At 41.7% G+C, this 19051-nt stretch overlaps 1 protein-coding gene across 1 annotated transcript in view; it reads left to right on the top strand.

Annotated features, from left to right (window-relative positions):
• MIGA1 (mitoguardin 1) overlaps positions 1-15893 on the top strand; it is a 694793-nt gene extending 678900 nt beyond the window's left edge. Inside the window, exons 15-16 of the mRNA XM_078659267.1 lie at positions 5652-5768; positions 15051-15893. Of these exons, the coding sequence (XP_078515393.1) occupies positions 5652-5768; positions 15051-15263 (330 nt within the window). The 3' untranslated portion in view covers positions 15264-15893. The remainder of the gene's footprint in view (positions 1-5651; positions 5769-15050) is intronic.
• Positions 15894-19051: the final 3158 nt, after the last annotated feature.

Below are 19051 nucleotides of genomic sequence, written 5' to 3'. Positions count from 1 at the left end.
CGAGTTTGGAGCCTGATCTGTGGATATATATATATATATATATATATATATATATATATATATATATATCACACCAACACTTCCTTCCTCAAGAAAGATCACCACGGACACCTCACATGATTTGCAGCAAGTTTAATCATATAGTCTGCACAGCAACGCGTTTCGACTTAACGTCTTGATCACGCTAAAGAAGCTACACAGTGACCACGCTTAAGTATATTGTTGTGAATAAACATCAACACAGGACTCACACCATAGTGAAAAATACAAGAAAATGATAAACAGTGGTTCCGCCATTTTATATATATATATATAATAATCTAATTGGGACTTTACTTTCATCCAGCTCTCTTCATCCATTGGCCTGTTATGTCATTCACATTTTTGTCTGTACACTGCAGCCTACAGCATGGGTCAGTGGGTCAGTCCACTTCCATCATTCTCTAACTTTACTGTGAGTGACTGTGAGAAGTTGGCCTGGTATATGCACTCCACCAATTAAAGTGGGCACCTTGCACCTGTCCAAACAACCCTTATGATGATTTAAGAGGTCAAAGATAACCTTAGAAAGCTATCCAAGTGGTAGCTGTGGAGAGCAGCCTTCAGGTTTAGTTTTGAAGGAATGTTAAGCAGCTTGTTTTACCAGAATGCAACCTTACAGTATTGGTTACATAAAAGTAGAACCACACAGTACTTATAAAAAATATGTATTTAATGATATAACACCATCTAGTACTACATGGTATCTACATGAAGATAATCACAAAGCACACAATACTTAAGCACAAAAATGACAGTAAAAAGCACTAATGCACAGTGAGCCCCAGAGGGAGACCAAATCATATACTAAATAAGTGGTTTAAGAACTACAACTCGAGTCAAGACCGTGTCGAGAGGATGTAGAGTCGCATGGACCCAAAGGAACCACCCAAGGTGAGTAGATATGGACCCCACGGAGGAAGGGTGTAGTGTGGGAAAACTACTGTGTGCTCCGTACAATTCTATGGGAAAGTTGCGGTTGAAGTTTTAAAGTTTAAGGACCATTCCCAGTGGACTTCGAAGAAACTCAGTGGAAGATAGGAGGTTGGAGAGCAACCCCACCCCTGGATACCAAGGTACCCAAGTTACCTATCCCAGGGAAGCCGGGTACATATGTCTGAATTGGCGTCGGAAAGTGCAGCAAAACCCAATGGAGGACTTTCAAGAAGAGTCGCTGTTGGAAGGAAGAAAAGTGTCCCTTGGAATCCAAAGATGGATTCATGTCGAAGTACCTGAAATCAGAGGTTGACAGAGTCTGGGTCACTTCAGAGTGACCAGGGGCTCGGTAGATGAATGCCCACCGATGTCTGGTGTTTCAGGTTGGTTGATGGAGTCCTCAACTCTGCAACTACGGGGACCAGGAGACATCGAGGTCAACCAGGAGCTGGATATGAGTTGTTCCACACAGGCTCTTGAGTGCTGATGGGTCGGTGTCCGGCGGGAGCACCAACAAACCTTGGCAACGGCAACCCACTCATAAGATCAAGGATGTGTACTGTTCAGACCAGCAAAATCCAGGAGACTCCCCACACACACGGGAGTCAGGGCAAGCCTGGAGCAACCAGAGGAGCCCAAGAAAAGCAAAGTTGACCCTCAAATGGACTCACAGGCCGGATGCACAGGAATCACAAGAGGACCTGGAGCAATTTGACAAAACAGCTCATGGAGAACTCAGTGCAAGGAGGTCAAAGTTCTTTATAGGAAATGGTGCTAAAGATTGGGGCTACTTCAAGCCCAATGAACTTGTTCGGGAAATGCCAACAAGCATATGCACTTGCAAATGTACGCTGTGCACAGGGGACCTTAAGTCAAAGGGAAATCCCTGGGGGACACTCGTTTTGTTTTACTGCCACTTTGGCCACACACAACTCTAGTCTCATTAGCCAGGTGGCTGTATTCTAGAAAGTATAGTAATTTCCACAGTCAAATTGAGTCGTTCACAGTCTATTTTAATAAAAATATTGTACATACAAAATACATAGGTGCTAGAGTGCCATATTTAAAACATTTCTTTTATGAAAACAATAAATAAAAACAAAATAAATCACAGTAAATGCAACACAATATACAGCTCCACGTGTGGGATTTAAAATCAAAATCAAAATAACAGTAATCTAGAGCAAAACACATAAAAGCATTACAACGTTTCAATAACTCATATAGACAATTAGTAAAAAATGAACCTAGTAATCTAAACCCCCTTAGTTCTAGTGTGGTCACTTGATCTATTTGCCACTGGTTTTCACTGGATCCAAAAAAGGCTTGCAGAACTTATACATTAGAGTAAACAACAGTAACACTCTTTCATGTACATCCACTGTTTACTATGCCCTGGTTGGATTCTCCGTATTTACAAGAATGCGTCGACGCGTTTCGGTGCAAAGAAACTGATAAGTTAGCACCTTCTTCAGGACTTCTTTGGTCGGGGTTTCTCACTTGAATATACAGTGACTCGCACCCTCTCCCATCTATGTTGAGGGCGATGAAAATAAGAACCATCCAAGAAGCTTTAATTGACTTCCTCCCTGTCACATCTCAGGGGTCCCATCTGGTATTTTCTCTATTTTCTGGTCAGGACTTCTTGTATTGGGTTAACTTTTCCTGTTGCTTCACTTTTTTGGTAGATTAGATTCAGTATCTTAAAAACTTTTAAAACCCTCCTAGAACGGGCATAGTATTTACGTGATCCTCCTGAGAACTGGATGTGTTCTCTTGTTCGGTAGGGCCGCGTCTCTGCCTCGTTCAAAGCACTCTCTCGAGGCAGAGACGCGGCCCTACCGAACAAGAGAACACATCCAGTTCTCAGGAGGATCACGTAAATACTATGCCCGTTCTAGGAGGGTTTTAAAAGTTTTTAAGATACTGAATCTAATCTACCAAAAAAGTGAAGCAACAGGAAAAGTTAACCCAATACAAGAAGTCCTGACCAGAAAATAGAGAAAATACCAGATGGGACCCCTGAGATGTGACAGGGAGGAAGTCAATTAAAGCTTCTTGGATGGTTCTTATTTTCATCGCCCTCAACATAGATGGGAGAGGGTGCGAGTCACTGTATATTCAAGTGAGAAACCCCGACCAAAGAAGTCCTGAAGAAGGTGCTAACTTATCAGTTTCTTTGCACCGAAACGCGTCGACGCATTCTTGTAAATACGGAGAATCCAACCAGGGCATAGTAAACAGTGGATGTACATGAAAGAGTGTTACTGTTGTTTACTCTAATGTATAAGTTCTGCAAGCCTTTTTTGGATCCAGTGAAAACCAGTGGCAAATAGATCAAGTGACCACACTAGAACTAAGGGGGTTTAGATTACTAGGTTCATTTTTTACTAATTGTCTATATGAGTTATTGAAACGTTGTAATGCTTTTATGTGTTTTGCTCTAGATTACTGTTATTTTGATTTTGATTTTAAATCCCACACGTGGAGCTGTATATTGTGTTGCATTTACTGTGATTTATTTTGTTTTTATTTGTTTTCATAAAAGAAATGTTTTAAATATGGCACTCTAGCACCTATGTATTTTGTATGTACAATATTTTTATTAAAATAGACTGTGAACGACTCAATTTGACTGTGGAAATTACTATACTTTCTAGAATACAGCCACCTGGCTAATGAGACTAGAGTTGTGTGTGGCCAAAGTGGCAGTAAAACAAAACGAGTGTCCCCCAGGGATTTCCCTTTGACTTAAGGTCTTCTGTACCCTGTTCCCTGGCGATAGTGGGGTACCCTCTCTTGAGACACACGCTGTGCACAGGGGTTCAGGTATTGCAGCCTCTACAAGGGATTCTGGCCTCAAACTTGATGAGAGGACAGCTCAGACCTCACAGCATGTAGAAATCCATGTCCTGTGTTGCTTGAGCCTCCTGAGTCCGTAGGAGCTCAGGATCAGCAGACTGGACAGCAGTGTTGTGGTGCCTGCGAATGCAAGGGATTGACTCCTTCACTCCAAGGGATATAACTTTGGTTGTCCTTGATGCTCCACAGGTCCTGCACATATCCTGTATGGTGCACGGGCACAGGCAATGCTTCAGACTGAGAGGGAGATGAAGTCGGGCCCAAACAAAGTCCAGGGACGTCTAGAGTGTCCAGACGGTCGAAGTTCAGTGGTACTGGTTCAGAATCTTGTCCACATTGAATCTAAGGTCCCACAGCCTGGTAAGTCCTTAAGTACCCAAGGAAGAGCATTGGCAAGATTCAGGGGACCCTCCCAGGGGAGGATCTGTACAGTGGGGAGGTTACCCCCATGTCCTTTGTCCAGTTTTGCACCAGAGCAGGAGCCAACGGCTCCAAGGACTTGTTTGAACTGGACTATGCACAGGGACACCAAATGTGCCCCATATGCAGACTTTCAGCCGCTGGCAAGCGCACCCACTCAGCCCTAATACACTAAATCCTATCTCTGGCGTGGTCACACCTCCCTTGACAGGATGCCTATTGTTTTGCCTTCCCCAGCTCGAGCTTGGCTCAGCAGCAGGAGAGCAGAAATGTGTCTCTGGTCGGCAGTAACCATTTTGTGCTGTCCTGGACTAGAAGGCTGGTACTGGGAACACCAGGGACCCAACGAAGCACGCTTCTGAGGGATGGAATCATACCTCCCACACTGCTATAGCAGAGGAGCCGCCACTGGATATTAGCAAATTGACCCTTTTACCGCAACAATGTGTTTTTACAAACATCAAATGTTCAAATTCCATTCCATCATAAGGAACCATACTAACAAAGACCACATTTTGAGGTCCCCTAGCTTTTTTTTAAACACACACACCAACAGGCGCACACACACCCACTCTCTCTCTCGCCCCATTTATTAGGAATAATACGAGTTAATGCATTGGAATTTTGGGCTCAAGTTTTTCAAACATTCAGTGATGACAGCCTTATGTCACGTCTGAGCTATTTGCTCTCTGCATTTGTGCTTGTGGTTTGCTTAGAAAACCTAATGGGATAATGCGCCAAAAACAATAGAGACAGTATTTCTATTTTTTTATTGTGGCTAGTAGTGATGCAATTCAATAGGGCTTTCCGAGTAGGGAGCAAAGAAGCGTGTCAGTGAAGGATGCTAAGAGACCCAGACATGTCAGATTTCAGCTTTCATTTATTTCTGTCTTGTAACGTGCCAGAAATCCTAAGCATATTTTTCAATATTTTGCAACACAAGGAAATCGAATCAGACCTTTTATGGTAAGAGAAAAGGCAATGGACATTTTTCATGCTCATCATTTTTTATATTTTTGCCGTATTTTTGTTAATACAGCCATTATATATGCATCATTTGTAGAAACTGTCTGCCACTGAGACAGATTTAAGCCTGTCTGCGGTGTCTGAAAATCACACTGTATTCCTCAAGAGCAATGAGTGAGAAGCCTAAAGACCAGCAACATCCTGGTTTGGAAGAGGAGAATAAAGCTCTTTAAACAGGGGCATTGCATCTTCACGTCGCTTATTTATGATTTTTGTTCTCTCTAATTCAGAGCTGTATAGAACCATCTGTGTGTAGCCTGTAGCGAACGTTAACAAATGTTTTAACCTGTGAACAAATGTGATTCTTTGTCTGAATAACGTACACTGCCAAAATCGTGTCATTTGTTTCTCTTCTTGCTTCTTTATAGATGCCCGATGGATTCTTTGCACACTTCTATGCAATTTGTGAACAAATCTGTCCAGTGCTGGCATGGGGCTTTTTGGGTCCTAGAAATTCTTTCCATGACGTGTGTTGTTTTTTCAAGGTATTTCAGTAGTTTTTGTGGTTTTCAGTGCAATGAACATGTTCTATTTATTTTGAATATGTGTGAATATTCACTGTAGATAATCTTTCCTGAGTTTGCTTGTCATGAATGGGCATCGGGTTACACGATATGCACCTCTAGGTGTATGTGCTCGATCCTGTCTTGTGGTGGTGATAGTTACATATAAATAGGTGAAATAAGTTTGGTGGTCACAGTCTGGATTCTATTGTTGTGCCATGTCACAAAAAAATCCCACCATTTTGGCATATCTGCAAAAATACTTGACATGTGCCTAGGGCGGTAGTGGGAGCTGTAAATAGCCCAAGGAAATGTTCTAAAAACACCTTTATGTTGAACTGAAAGAGCGTTTTTAGAAAAGTATTCACCTACAAGAAACCATTATTTTGAAACGGAGCCAAACAAATTATTTTATTGCTCAATTTTCCAAGTAAGTTGCCAAAAAGTCATAGGTGCTACAGGCAAGTTCTACGGAGAACATCAAATGTTTTAATAGTTTAGTGATTTGGCACGCTACTCGGGAGCATTTATTAATGTAGTAGCAAATCCTGTGTAATAAAAAAACAAATGTTGCTCTCTCACTGACGATTTAGTCATGAAAGCAAATGTCTGTCCTCAAATCTACCAGGGTTTTGCCTATTGTGCCCCACATTGCCAGTCCAGCTCTGCCGATGTCTCAGTAGAGGGCCTAAGTGATGTCGGTTTTGGTAGAGCATTTGATACGATCTCCACTACAAGGGAGTCTTCCCATTCCTTATTATGTTGAGTGCAGAAGGCAGGGCAATGCCTGAGAAAGATGTAGGCATAGAATGATATTTGCTGTTTGGAGTGTGGAAAATGCATTGTGAAAAAAGTTCCCAGTCCTCATTAGTTGGCAATAGCACCTCAGTAGTTGTCTGAATCAGATAATCACACATTTTAACTAACTAGCTGAAACTCTACAACACACCTTTGATTTGCATTATCCCAGTGCTCCCATTCTGCTACTCCTTTCCAACAACCTTGGATTTCAGGTGATATTCACTCATCGAAAACTAAGATGAGAATGCTAACTCACAAATAATGCCGATACAGGTCTCCTGAGAATCTTGATATTTAAAAATTAAACACTACCAACAAGGTCACCTCACTGTGACCTCATCTGCAACGTCAGGCACATACGGTCCTCTATTTAATCTCATCACCTTGCTCACCAATCTCTTATTTTTTCACTCTCAGCAAATTAATTTCATTCATATGTTTCTTCCTAGATCCCCACAATTTTACACAACGCTACTTAATGGCCGTCCTCTGCCTGCTTTTAACCCCACGCATGTACCTCACTCTGCTTTAGTGTTTGACTTTTTAAGCACTTGACATATTGACCACATCCCTATACTCCTATTTGCAAATCCATCATGTGCTCCATTTGATCATGCCTCAAGTTATCAAACCATTGGCTGTCTCTTCCAGTGACTGCCTCTGCTTCCCGTCTCCCTTTCGTGTAGATACTGGAACTGTGCAACCAGCTATCTATCCAGCAGATCACACCTGACTATCTTCTGTCGTGATACTCCCTGAACTGGAACACCTCCTGGGCTTTACTCGTGGTTCTCTTCATACCTGTCAGATTGCTCATTCTCCATGTTTGGGGACTTAATGTTATCTCCATAAAACTTTATAGTCATTGATTACCATCAATGATCAGTTTTAAGTCCACTTTTATTGTCTATACACCACCTCCTTCAGGAACATCCTATTTTCATTTGGCATTTCCTACCTTCTATTTGAAGATGGTTCACAGTTTTTAGGTTGAGCAGTCGAGACCTCTTGTATATACTTTAGTATATAATTATTATATACTTATATGTGTATGTACTATGTGGGCTCTGGAGATCAGCCCTACGACTTGTCTGCTTCCGCTTAGGGACTTTTTTCTGTTCAACTGCCTCTATTTAACTGTCCTGATAGACAACGACAAGCAGAGGTCAGTAAAATAACAGAATTGCTTTCTGCTGAGAGACTTTCTTTTAAAAAAATGTTTTGCCACTGCCTCTATTTAACTTTCTTGATAGAAAACGACCAGCAGAGATCATTAAAATACCAGAATCACTTTAGCATCCTCTAGATTCCAGTCCATAGAAATTGTCTTCCACGAGCACCCGTAGACAATATTTTTTCCAAATCTTGTATTTTCAGTGATATGACCACTGAAGGCCCTAATTTTATATTAAAAACAGAGCTTTGGACTATACCCATTCCAGCTGAAAGCCAATATTTCTCTCCCTGTGTTCCCATACCTGGTGTATCACGCAGTTTGGTGCTTACTTTCCCTCCATGTTAAAGAACAGTAGAAGTTTCATCACCCAGGCTAATGTGCTGCATAGCTAAATACATATAAGGTCCTAAAGGTGAGACCGATTGCATTGCAAATGCTTGTTCTACTAGTTTCCACACCTCTCCCCAGCTCGTATCACCTAGCGCCATCTGTTTTTGCCATAGCTTAAAGGCTTCCTGAGAAATGGCAGGATTTTTATCAATGGAGAAAATCAGCTGTGTATCGTCAGCATATGAAACCACTTTTGGGACACAGGGCAGAACAATTTTAGCTAAAGGGGCCATGTAGAGATTAAATATTGTTGGGGTCAACCAAGAGCCCTGTGGCACTCCTTCATGATTGATTAGCTTCTGTAAGAAAGGAAAGTTTTTATCCAGCAGAAGGCCAGTCCTTCAAACCCCACAGATGCAAATTGTGCAAACAAGATGAAGTGCGACGCTTGCCAAATGCTGCGAATACATCCAACAGTACCAGAGAAGCAGAGTAACCTTGATCCAAGCTAAATTTAATACATTCTGTAACTTCAAGCAATGCTGATTACTTACTGAGGCTTGAGTGAAATCTAGACTGGGTGAAATACAAAAACCGGTGTTTTGCATAGTTAGACAGCGGACAGTTGACTCACTTTTTGAGCATCATTGAAGCTTGCTGGAAGCAAAGATATCAGATAATAATTTGATACATTGTTAGGATCTGCTAATGTTTTTTTAGCAGCTGTACCACGTAATCATGTTTCTAGCTGGCAGGAACAGTTGCGGTCTCCAGTGATTGATTAGATAGTGCATTACACTTTGGATTGATGATCTGCAGTACCGCAACAGTGTCAGACTGGGAGCCGGACCTACACTTATGCAAAACTTAAGCCAACTACTCCAGCAAGGTGATGTAAATTGAAACAGATGTGGTCCAATAGGAAATAGATGACCAACACTGGAGTAGGCAAAGTGTCTATATTACTTGGCGGAACTAAAAAATGCAGGTACATTTTCTCTATCTTGTCATGAAGGTACTCGGACAAGCCTCCACAAAGGTATAAGGCTGGATTAATGTCAGGGTTACACGTCTGGGTATTTAATTAAGATTTTACAATTGTGTAGTGCTTAATTTGTAAAATAAGAAGTGCAGGTGCTTAAAATTTTGCCAAGGAGGCCACAGCTCACTTCTTCCTCCGGTGAGCCCCACTTTCAAAACTCTCACTGCCTCAGTCTCTATCTTCTATCCTTGATCTGTTGTCTGTCCTCTACGTCTTTGCTCTAAGAGTCTATCTTCTAACCTCTCTAATTGTTTTCTATCATCCTTGTCACACCTGGTGTGTTACCTTATTCCCTGCATTTCTGATTTGCCCTCTATTCATTCTACCCCTGCCCTTTTTCCTCGTCACTTTTATCCATGGTCTGCTCTCTCTCCCCTCAATCTTGGCTCTTTACGATCACTCTTCTAGCAGTGATTAGCTGTGTCTCCGTTTTATCATTTGTCTGCTTTTTTCCTCTGTCCTGTCCTCTACATCCTTTCATTCTATCTTCTCTCTTATTAATGCTCTCTTCTTCACATCATGGCTGCTTTCTCTTTGTATCTGATTTGCTCTCCTTTTCTACTACTTAGCTCCGTCTTATCTCTCTCCTCTCCGGTTTTTTCTTTTCCTCTTTACTCCTGCTCTCTCTCTCATCGATAACACTGCTGCTGCCTGTGACCGCTGTCGTCAGCCTGTACATTTCCCTGCTATTTTGTACTCTGCGTTTTCCTGTTGTCTTTGCTAAATAAGAGGAAGATGACATGTGTTTTACTTTCTTACCTACACCGAGTGCAAAAACAAAATGTACACCAAATGAAAATTCTTTTTTTGCATATATTAATCAGTGCAGTATAACTGGGTTATTTGCAGAACAGGTAGCTGCTCGAGCACAGCAGGTGATGTCACCACTAGTGCTGCCTGTAATTAGTAGGTCCAGGGAAGGTGACGGCATTGGCATCCACTGCTCAGCTTGCTGTGACCCTGCCTGCTACAGCACAGGCATTGTCCCCAGCCGAAATGTTGCCAATGCTGGTAAGTATGGCTGTGGTGCCTACTGGACTCACGCACGCTCAGCAATTACCATGCTGGGTTGCAGCGCACAGATTCTACAAGTGACGCCATGGCGCACAAAAGTTGTGTTGGGCCACAGCCGCATCGAGCACGTTGAGGATAGCCGCAATGCAGGGCTGCAGGATATGCTACTCTGGCTACACAGCAAGTGGAATGTCCACACTTACTTTCGTTTATTCTTCCTCAAGAGCCCTCACTCCCAAGTTCCAAATACGCTCTCGCAGCTTCCTTGCCTCAACTCCGTCTTGAGTCAGCCCCCAGCTACAAATATCCAATTGGAGGCTAAGGCTCAGGCAGTAGCTTGGTGCAGCAGACTCTGGGAATAGAATGCAAGACATACTTTGTCAATGACTTCTTGGATTTGTGATCGGCGAGATGACATCATCACTAAATTGGTGATACACAATCATGCCTGCCAGGACAGGTGTATGCTGGCCTGTCTATGAACATTTACCAGCCAGAAACAATGCAATGTATGTTATTCTTTTTATTTTTAATTTGATTTTGAACAATTAATATTGAGACCATCAAAAATAGTAGCCCCGGCCCTGTGCAAGAAGTGCAGGTGCTGAGCACCTGAAAGCTCCTGCTCAAATTAAGCACTGCAATTGTGAAGCTTTCTTTGGGGTCATTAGGGACCTCATTAATGTTATGCGTATAAAAGTACACAATATTCATTTTCGTCCTATGCTAGGCTTTGGAAGGTGAATATGCCACCTGTTTCAGACCACAGACCATCTGGTTTAAAAAAGCATGAGAATTTTGCTAGACCACGCCATAGGTCATTGCTAAAAGGTCATTTTACAATGCTTCTTTGAGCACTTGGTTTAACAGCGCTAAGCGCTGATCATCAAATGAAGAGGTGCACAGTTGTAGAAGGGATTGTCCGCTTCTCCAGGACCTTGTTTTGCACAGATTCAATATGTTTGCTGCCCTGTTGAGTGCTGATCCTGCACTAGAATGGACAGGGTAAGTATATTGGAAAGTTAAAGCAGATCGATGTGTTCATGTTGCTCACTTTATCTCTTTATGAACAAAAAAGGAACCCAGCAAGGAGAAAAATTAGAGATAGGCACATGGTCTCCATGGTGAAAGAAATAAGAAAAAAATCAGGTTTTCTTAAAAAAAAAAAAAACACCCAACAATGTTTCCCTTTGGTGGCATGCTTCATCATTGGGGTTCTTCCCAATCCACTACGGATCGGGCGTGCTGCGACCAGACGTATACGCAGAAGCACTTTTGGCTATTTTCTATGATAAAGACAATGGTGTGGGAGGGGAGTGGAGTGAAGGTGTTAAGCAAGTTTTAAAAATACCGGACTAGTAGGTCTCCTTACTATATTATTATATTACTGGATGGTGTTGCGTCACTGCGTATATTAGAGACGCCGTATTCATGCATCATGATCTCTCCGGAATGGAGGGGGGCTGTAGTCACACCTTCGTCAAGGCAGCCCTTGGCCTCTGTGTCTAATCAGCTCACCCGGGGACCGCATCTTCTCTGGTGAGCTGATTAGGTGCAGAGGCTGAGGCGCAGTGAAGTAACACCATCCAGTAATATCGTATGTATGTTGCATGATTCTGCATTGGCATGCAAGATAAATGAGTTCCCATTTGGGACATTGAGTGGTACCAAAAGGAACTAGTTTCCTCAGGTCCTGACGAAGAGGCAATAGGGGCAGGGCTTGAAACATGTCAACCTGAAAAAATAGACTCGTTAAAACCTGTTTTTTCCACACTATCCCCCTGATTTTAACCATACCGACAAGAGGCACGAATAAAGTATGGTGACCTACTAGTCAGGTATTTTTAAAACTTGCTTAACACCTTCACTCCACTCCCCTCCCACACCATCATCTTTATCATAGAAAATAGCCAAAAGTGCTCCCGCGTATCCATCTGGTCGCAGCACGCCCTGATCCATAGCGGATGGGGAAGAACCCCAATGATAAAGCATGCCTCCAAGGGGCAACTCTGGTGGTTGAGTTTTTTTTTTAGGAAAATCAGAGTTTTTCTCTAATTCACTGTGGAGAGTGTGCTTATCTCTAATGTTGCTCCGTGCTGGGTTCCTTTTTTGTTCCTAAAGTATCATTGAGGAGGGTGATCCTAGTTTTTCCGCTTCCTCCCCCTTTGTTTGGATTGCTCACTTTATCTCATCAGCTTTTGTTTCTACAAATCTCCTGGACCTTTCAGGACCACAGCCAGGAAGTTGTTTCCACCTTGTTATGCTGTAAAACAGGAAGAGGTGATTTCTTGAAGAAAAACTGAGGGCCAGGTTCAACATACCAGCTATTCACACTTAAATGAAATTCTAAAAAAAAGTATTTGCAACTCTGCAAAACACATTCATAATGATCATTGAGGGCTGGAAAATAGCACAGTTTAGGGATAAGGAGAGAAAAACACATCTAAGCCAGATCGACGTCGCCTTGTTATTGTGTTTGACTTGTTAATCTACACACATTCTATGTGGAATTGAAGACTTGCTGTCTTGATGGCATCATCCTGTGCTACACTCATTTTCTTCTTTCCGGCTTCTTTTCAGCACTACCAAGTTACCTTTCAACTGCTCACCACGCATCCTCCTGCCACTCACATTGAGGCTGCCTGCTGCTCCTGGTTGTCTTTGCCATTACCAGGGCATTTTCTTTCTTCCTGTCCACACTGGTTCACTAGACAGACCGAACGTACTCCGTGTTAATTGCCAGCAGTAGGAAATAGTAAAATACTTCATATTTGGCCACACAACACATTGCTATATGTGTATGTGGTGCTCTGTACCTCTCGTTGCCCCGAGTTTTTACAATGAGTCAATACTTATCCACAATTAGTGATACCAATAAGATTTTTGCCTGAAAATACATATCCACCTGCAAGTTGCAACTCAGATCAGTTAAAGAGAAAAAAAAAATATGCTAAGATCCTTATATAAAAATAGGGATGCATTACTAATCCCGACTTTTGGAAAACAAAAGAAAATATATCCCACATAAGATCAAATATGCAACCAGCTCATGGCAAGTTACTTTTAGATCCCAAAAATGTAATCCATCCTAGGCATCTATTAAATCCAATAAATATTGCAAAAGTATGTAAAATTACTATGAGTCTTTTTCTGGAAGCCTTTAGTCGAATATTGGGCTGCGATAGACACAGCATAGGAAAGACATGACTGGCTAGCAGCAGCTTAGGCTGGTATTGTGCGTCAAAGTGATGTTTTGTCACTCATTTTATGGGAAAAAAGTTACTCCTACTGGAATCTGGTAGAAGAGGGTATTGGATAAAGGTGTAAAGCCCAGTTGGCTCAACTGAAGTGTCCTATCATATTGTTAAGTCACGTATTTTATAATTTACAGTGGGTAGTAAGTGCAAACATTTTTTTGTTGTACTTTCTGCCAAGGCACATAGTTACGAGAAGCTAGAAACACTGACCAACTCACACATAACTTCAGTTCATATCCCATTGACCATCCTAAACCCCTGTTGTGTTCAGTGAATAAGTAAGTAAGGTTAGCATCACATTTTAAGCAACGAATTTTAGCTGTAAAACTCTATTTGTAGTTAATGATCACAAAGTGTTTTTAACTAAATGCCTTTAGCATAGATCTAAAGAGGGAAAGGCAGGTGACGTTGCCTGTGTAACTGTATCTCTTGGCTGCATCCCTTCACCATAGGTTTTTAGTCTCATCTAGACAGCGCTTGCAATGTCTCTTCCAGAAGCATTGTTTTCTAACAGTGGACTTGGAGGCGGCCTAATATTTACCATTGGTTGGTTTCATCCTCCCTTTCATTTCATGGCTTTTTATTGTTCAGCTGTTGTAGGCTTCCTTCATGTTAATGTGTTTGTCATTCCACAGTGGAGCATGGATGTAATACTTTTTTTGTCTTTAAGCACTGTACCAGAATGCATCTTTATATGCTATTAACCTTGTGTATTTTCCCCCTCTATATTCTCTCCCCGCTGATCTCTGCTGTCTATCTGCTTGCCGCTGCTCCTTCCTCCCGCTGTTGCCCGTCTCTTGCCCCAGCCCCTCATTGCCACCCTCTCTTGTAGTCCGCTTTCCTCAGACCCTAACTCCCACCCTCCGTTGTCTGCGTGCACCAGCCCCTTCCTCCTACCCTCAATTGTCCTGGGCTTGACCTCGCCCCTCCCACGGTCCTCTGCTTGCCCCCCAACCCCTCCCTCCCGCCTTCCGTTGTCGTCACCCTTCCTCCAGCACATCCCTACCAATTTTGACTCATAGCTCTCTTCCAGCAATAAACAAAGAAATTGTAATGTCACAGCTAGTGCTGGCTACATCATGGTGCTTTTTTTACCCACACTATGTCACTGCCCCCAACCCTCCTCCCCCCCCCCCCTCCAGTCAATCCTACCCTCGGCCCCCCCCTCTTTGGTGCTGCTTCCCATCCCCTTCCTGTCCGTAGTACAAAAAAAACAGTATGGAACGGCTTTGGCCCCATTGACCACTTACTTGGTAAGTTAATTAGCTGACACTTGGTTTGCTTGCTATTTTTCACAGTGCAGTTCATCGACAGAAATAGCAAACATAGCTCAGACTCATGACCTGTGGGAGGATCTGTTTGCAGACTGTGATTGGTGCCTTCTATTTGTGATACACGTACGGCTAGCTTTGTTTATTTTCAAGTTGTCAATTAAATCAAGGGGTAAAACATAACTGTGGCTACTTAAGCATGAGCATACCTATTGTAAGTGGCAAATTCGAACGAGGCCTTGTATGGTGCCCTGATTCATTTTTTTTCTTTTAATTGTCCCAGATGTTTATATCTCTCCTCTTTACAGAGGGGATTAAAACCTTGCATGTTCTTGCACCACTGTATAAATAATATGTGTTTCTTACTCCTAGGATCAAGTTCTCTACTTCCTGAAAGACATTTTTGACTTTGAGAAGGTGCGATTTTCAAATACGGAATGTTTGTCGGAAGATATTATGCAATTGTTGCACCGCCGGTCAGAACTTGTGATGGCGTACCTAGGAGTTGAGTCACAGAAGAATGGCTTTGGATGTGGTAGTGGTCCTGCCATGTCAAGTGCGTTTGTGGAAACAAAATTGCAGTGACTTTCATTGAGACAACTGGATGTGTGAGTGTGCCTTGACTTTCGTGGGCATTTACGCTGCAAGTTTGCAAGAGCAGCCCGACACCTGTTTTTAGAAGCACCTACAATGCTAATCAGACTTGCATTTTTGTGTTTTTTTGTGCGTCTTGGCACTAGTCATAAGAAACCTGCACACCCGATGTTGCTTGGGATTCTCACAAGATCTTTTAATTCAGCTTCGCCATATGCAGAGGTAGATAAATTGCGGTCCAGTTGTCTCTGTTTATTATCTAAATGTGTAATGATCATTGTACAGACCTTTATATTGCTTGTAGAAATGTAATTATTGCAATAGAGGCTGCTATAGTGTAGACTGTTTTAAATGAGCTTTCTACTAAACATGTATGTACATAAAAATATGAACCATTATGTGTATACATATTTACAAATCGATGTATTTTTGCACAATCATCGGTTGGGTTTAAAAATACATATTGAGACCTGATATGTGGGTGTGAGATTGTATCCTCTCCTTGGATATAGTTGTTTATGGAATGCTCTTTCACTGCAGAAATTACCACGTTTTTTAATATTTTGGTCTTGACAGTGTTTTGATTTTCTTGGCACCTTGACAATAAATTATTACACTTTACATTGGCTCTTTTTAAATCCACATAAGTATGTGATAGTTATAATGAATAATAATGTGATGCAGAACTGAAGGTAATAATGGCTCCCAGGGAGAAACTCAATCTCGTATCATATCTTTGTTTCTATGCCGTCATATAATTTTCAGATCATATTATCAAAGATACCTCCAAATGCATTTCAGTTAATTGGTACAGTATAAAGGTTCTTCTTATGGGCATCAGCTAGGCTAAAACAGTTGACCATAAATGTCTCCTGTATGCTTAATACTACGTCTCTAATCTCATACAAAATACTGCAATACGTTAGAATCCTTCACTGGTAAAAAAGATTGTTAGGACAGGCAATTTCAATGACTAGAAGTACATTATATCATTTAATTCCATTTGCTATCCTTGGCACATTCGAAATTGTGAATCTACAGACTTTTTTAAAACATACATTTTTCGCTCCTGCCAATCAGATGCAAATACTTACTGTAACTAGTGTTGAATCTGAGAAGGGTATGTATGTGCTTCATAGCTTCTTTATAAATTGCCAAAGTCATTGTCAGATTTATTTTAAGTGCTAAATAACTCTGTTATAAAGTGGATTATTAGTTGGGGTGGGTGGTAGTCCACCACAAGTAGTAATGACACTATTCCTGTTAGGTCTGGTAAAGGTTTGTCATTTAAACCTAAACTCAACCCATGGTAGCTATAGCACACAGCAGACAGGCTTAACATAAGAAAACGTGTAAAGCATTTAGAAGTACCAAAACGGTTAAAAGGTTGAAAACGGAACACAATAAAAATCCCACTCCGATTTACGAAAATAGAGAATATTTTAATTGGTGAAAAGAGACCAAAACAAAAAAAATCCAATAAGGGGAGCTCGAGATATTAATTTTTTGAAAGTTTGAAATAAAGTTTAGTGTATAACAGCACAAAGCAACTGCAAAGTTAAGGCCATCCACGATGGAGTGCGGGTGGGATACGAGGCCCAGGTAGGTCCTGGTCAAAGAGTTACCTTTGGACTCAGAAATGTATCTGGACAAAAGCTGGTCATTGATGAGACATCAGTGGGACATATGTAAGCTGGATCTGAGTCAGGTTTGTATGACTGCAGGTTTCTTAAGAGAGGGGTCCCGTACGGCCGTCAATGAAGGCGGGAAAGCTTAGAGCAGGGGAAGTCCAGTGTTGCTGCCCAGGAAGGTCTTGTTGTCCAAAAGTTTTGGCTGTGCATCCCTCTCAGTGAAGCTCTAAACCTGGAAGTCAGATTTCCTCGAGCGGGACAAACTAGCAAGTTGGACCCAATAGGCGATTTGACATCAACGCCTGTCCCGGTCCCCTGCTGGTTCTTTAGAGCAAAAGGTGGCAAAAAGTTTCTAAGTCCCAGCTTTTGCAGTTTTGGGAGGGGGAGTACAGTGCAACACTTATCTAAGGGCCCTGCAATCTTAGGAACACCATTTACAGGACTGGACTCACTCCAGTAGAAGACACCAGTAGGGTCCAGGGTCAGTGTCTAATGTTGTGTAGCTTTAGATGTCTGACTGCTTAGCCAGACTATGCACTTCCTTTAGTGATGCAAAAAGGAAGCAAGATATGTTAACAACATGCACAGACATGTGATTCTGTGTATAGTACAGAAAAAAGCACCAACCTAAGTGTGTGATCTTACCTTTGAAGTAGCGGACACCGAAAGGGGGGGATGGTGTAGAATCAATAGTAGAATGCAATAGATAGTAAAAAGAGAAACCCCATCTCAGAACAGGATGTGTCACATGCACATGCATCGTGATAAGTTGTCATGCATTGTATTTTGTATCTATTACTGATCCCCACACTGGTGAAATAAGAGATGCTTCATATTGGCTAGTTAGTGTCGGAAAACCACACCAGTCCTGAGTTTAGATTTGTCTACATTTTTCCTAGTGGTGCTGTACCACTCGCACATGTTTACAGCCTATCCTGCTCACTGTTTCTAAGAGCAGTTGTGGTCCCAGGACGACAGAAGATAACTTCAAAAGTAGTTCTGCTTATCATCTGATTTGATCACCTTCAACAATGTAAACTTCTGCAGCAACATTTTGAGCCCTGGGCCTGTCTCTCTATTGGATGGAACAGTAACATGAAGTGTGAGGAACAATGCCTGTATCGCTCTCACATTAAGGGTTTGGTGAGTTTCTATCACAAATCATGAGGTGTTTTGGGAATGGTGGCTTCATCCTTTCTTCATATTCTGGTATTATATCAGTCACTAATCTGAAAACTAGACCGGGTATCACAGTGGCCCTGACAGATGTTGGAGCCAGAAAACTCCAGTTCTGGAAAATGTACTTCTGTTGTTTGTCAACTTATTGACTAGCAAAGTCCTGGCTCTTTAAATCAACTGATTATATCCCAAAGGGAAATGTACAGTGTCATCCTGGTATCTCTTTGCAATTCAAATCAACTCTATCAGCTTTTCTGAGAACCTAGATTGGTAATTCTAGTAGGTAAAAGCCATGATAAAGTCATCCCACATATTGATTGCATCCCAAATCATGTTTTCTTATTCACAAAATTCTCTATGCTGTGAGACCTCCTCTCCCCTCAACCAGCCTCTCTGATGAGGGTGACTTCCAGAAGATCTCTAGAGGTCTGATTTTAAATGAGGCTTCCTCTTTCCTCCTTTAAACTGTTTAGTAGAATTGTAAAAGGTAATTTAACCCAGCTGGATGTTTTATTGATGCATGTGATGTTTATTTTTGATTACAAGTTAAGTTATTTTATCCTAATTGCTTCTAGTTCTACTGTCAACATTTTAGTAGTCTTTAATTACTGTAGCTTTACTAACTGTAAACTTACTTTTGTTTAGACCTTAACGCTTTGTTACTTAACTTTAGCCCAATATTCTTATTGATTCCAATATCTCCAAAACGTATGGTAGACCTTAAGCGTGACTTTGACCTCCTCACATTAATTGAAGCATCATTCACCCAAACCTCTCTGCCCTTCTTCACGTCTTATTAACAAAGCGAGCAGAGTGGTCTTGCAATAGAAGAGCACAGGCCCCTTTTAACAACTCCTTGCCAAGAATATTCTCCTTTCAAATGTTTGTCAAATTCTCCTCTGCTATTGCACTGTCTTCAAATATCATCTACTACCCCTTGAGAAAAGCATTTAAGACAAAACAAAGCTT

The sequence above is a fragment of the Lissotriton helveticus genome, chromosome 1_1 (genome assembly GCF_964261635.1).
Source record: "Lissotriton helveticus chromosome 1_1, aLisHel1.1, whole genome shotgun sequence".
Taxonomy (NCBI): Eukaryota; Metazoa; Chordata; class Amphibia; order Caudata; family Salamandridae; genus Lissotriton; species Lissotriton helveticus.
Note: the sequence above shows the minus strand (reverse complement) of the source record. Positions and strands in the feature narration are given on the sequence as shown.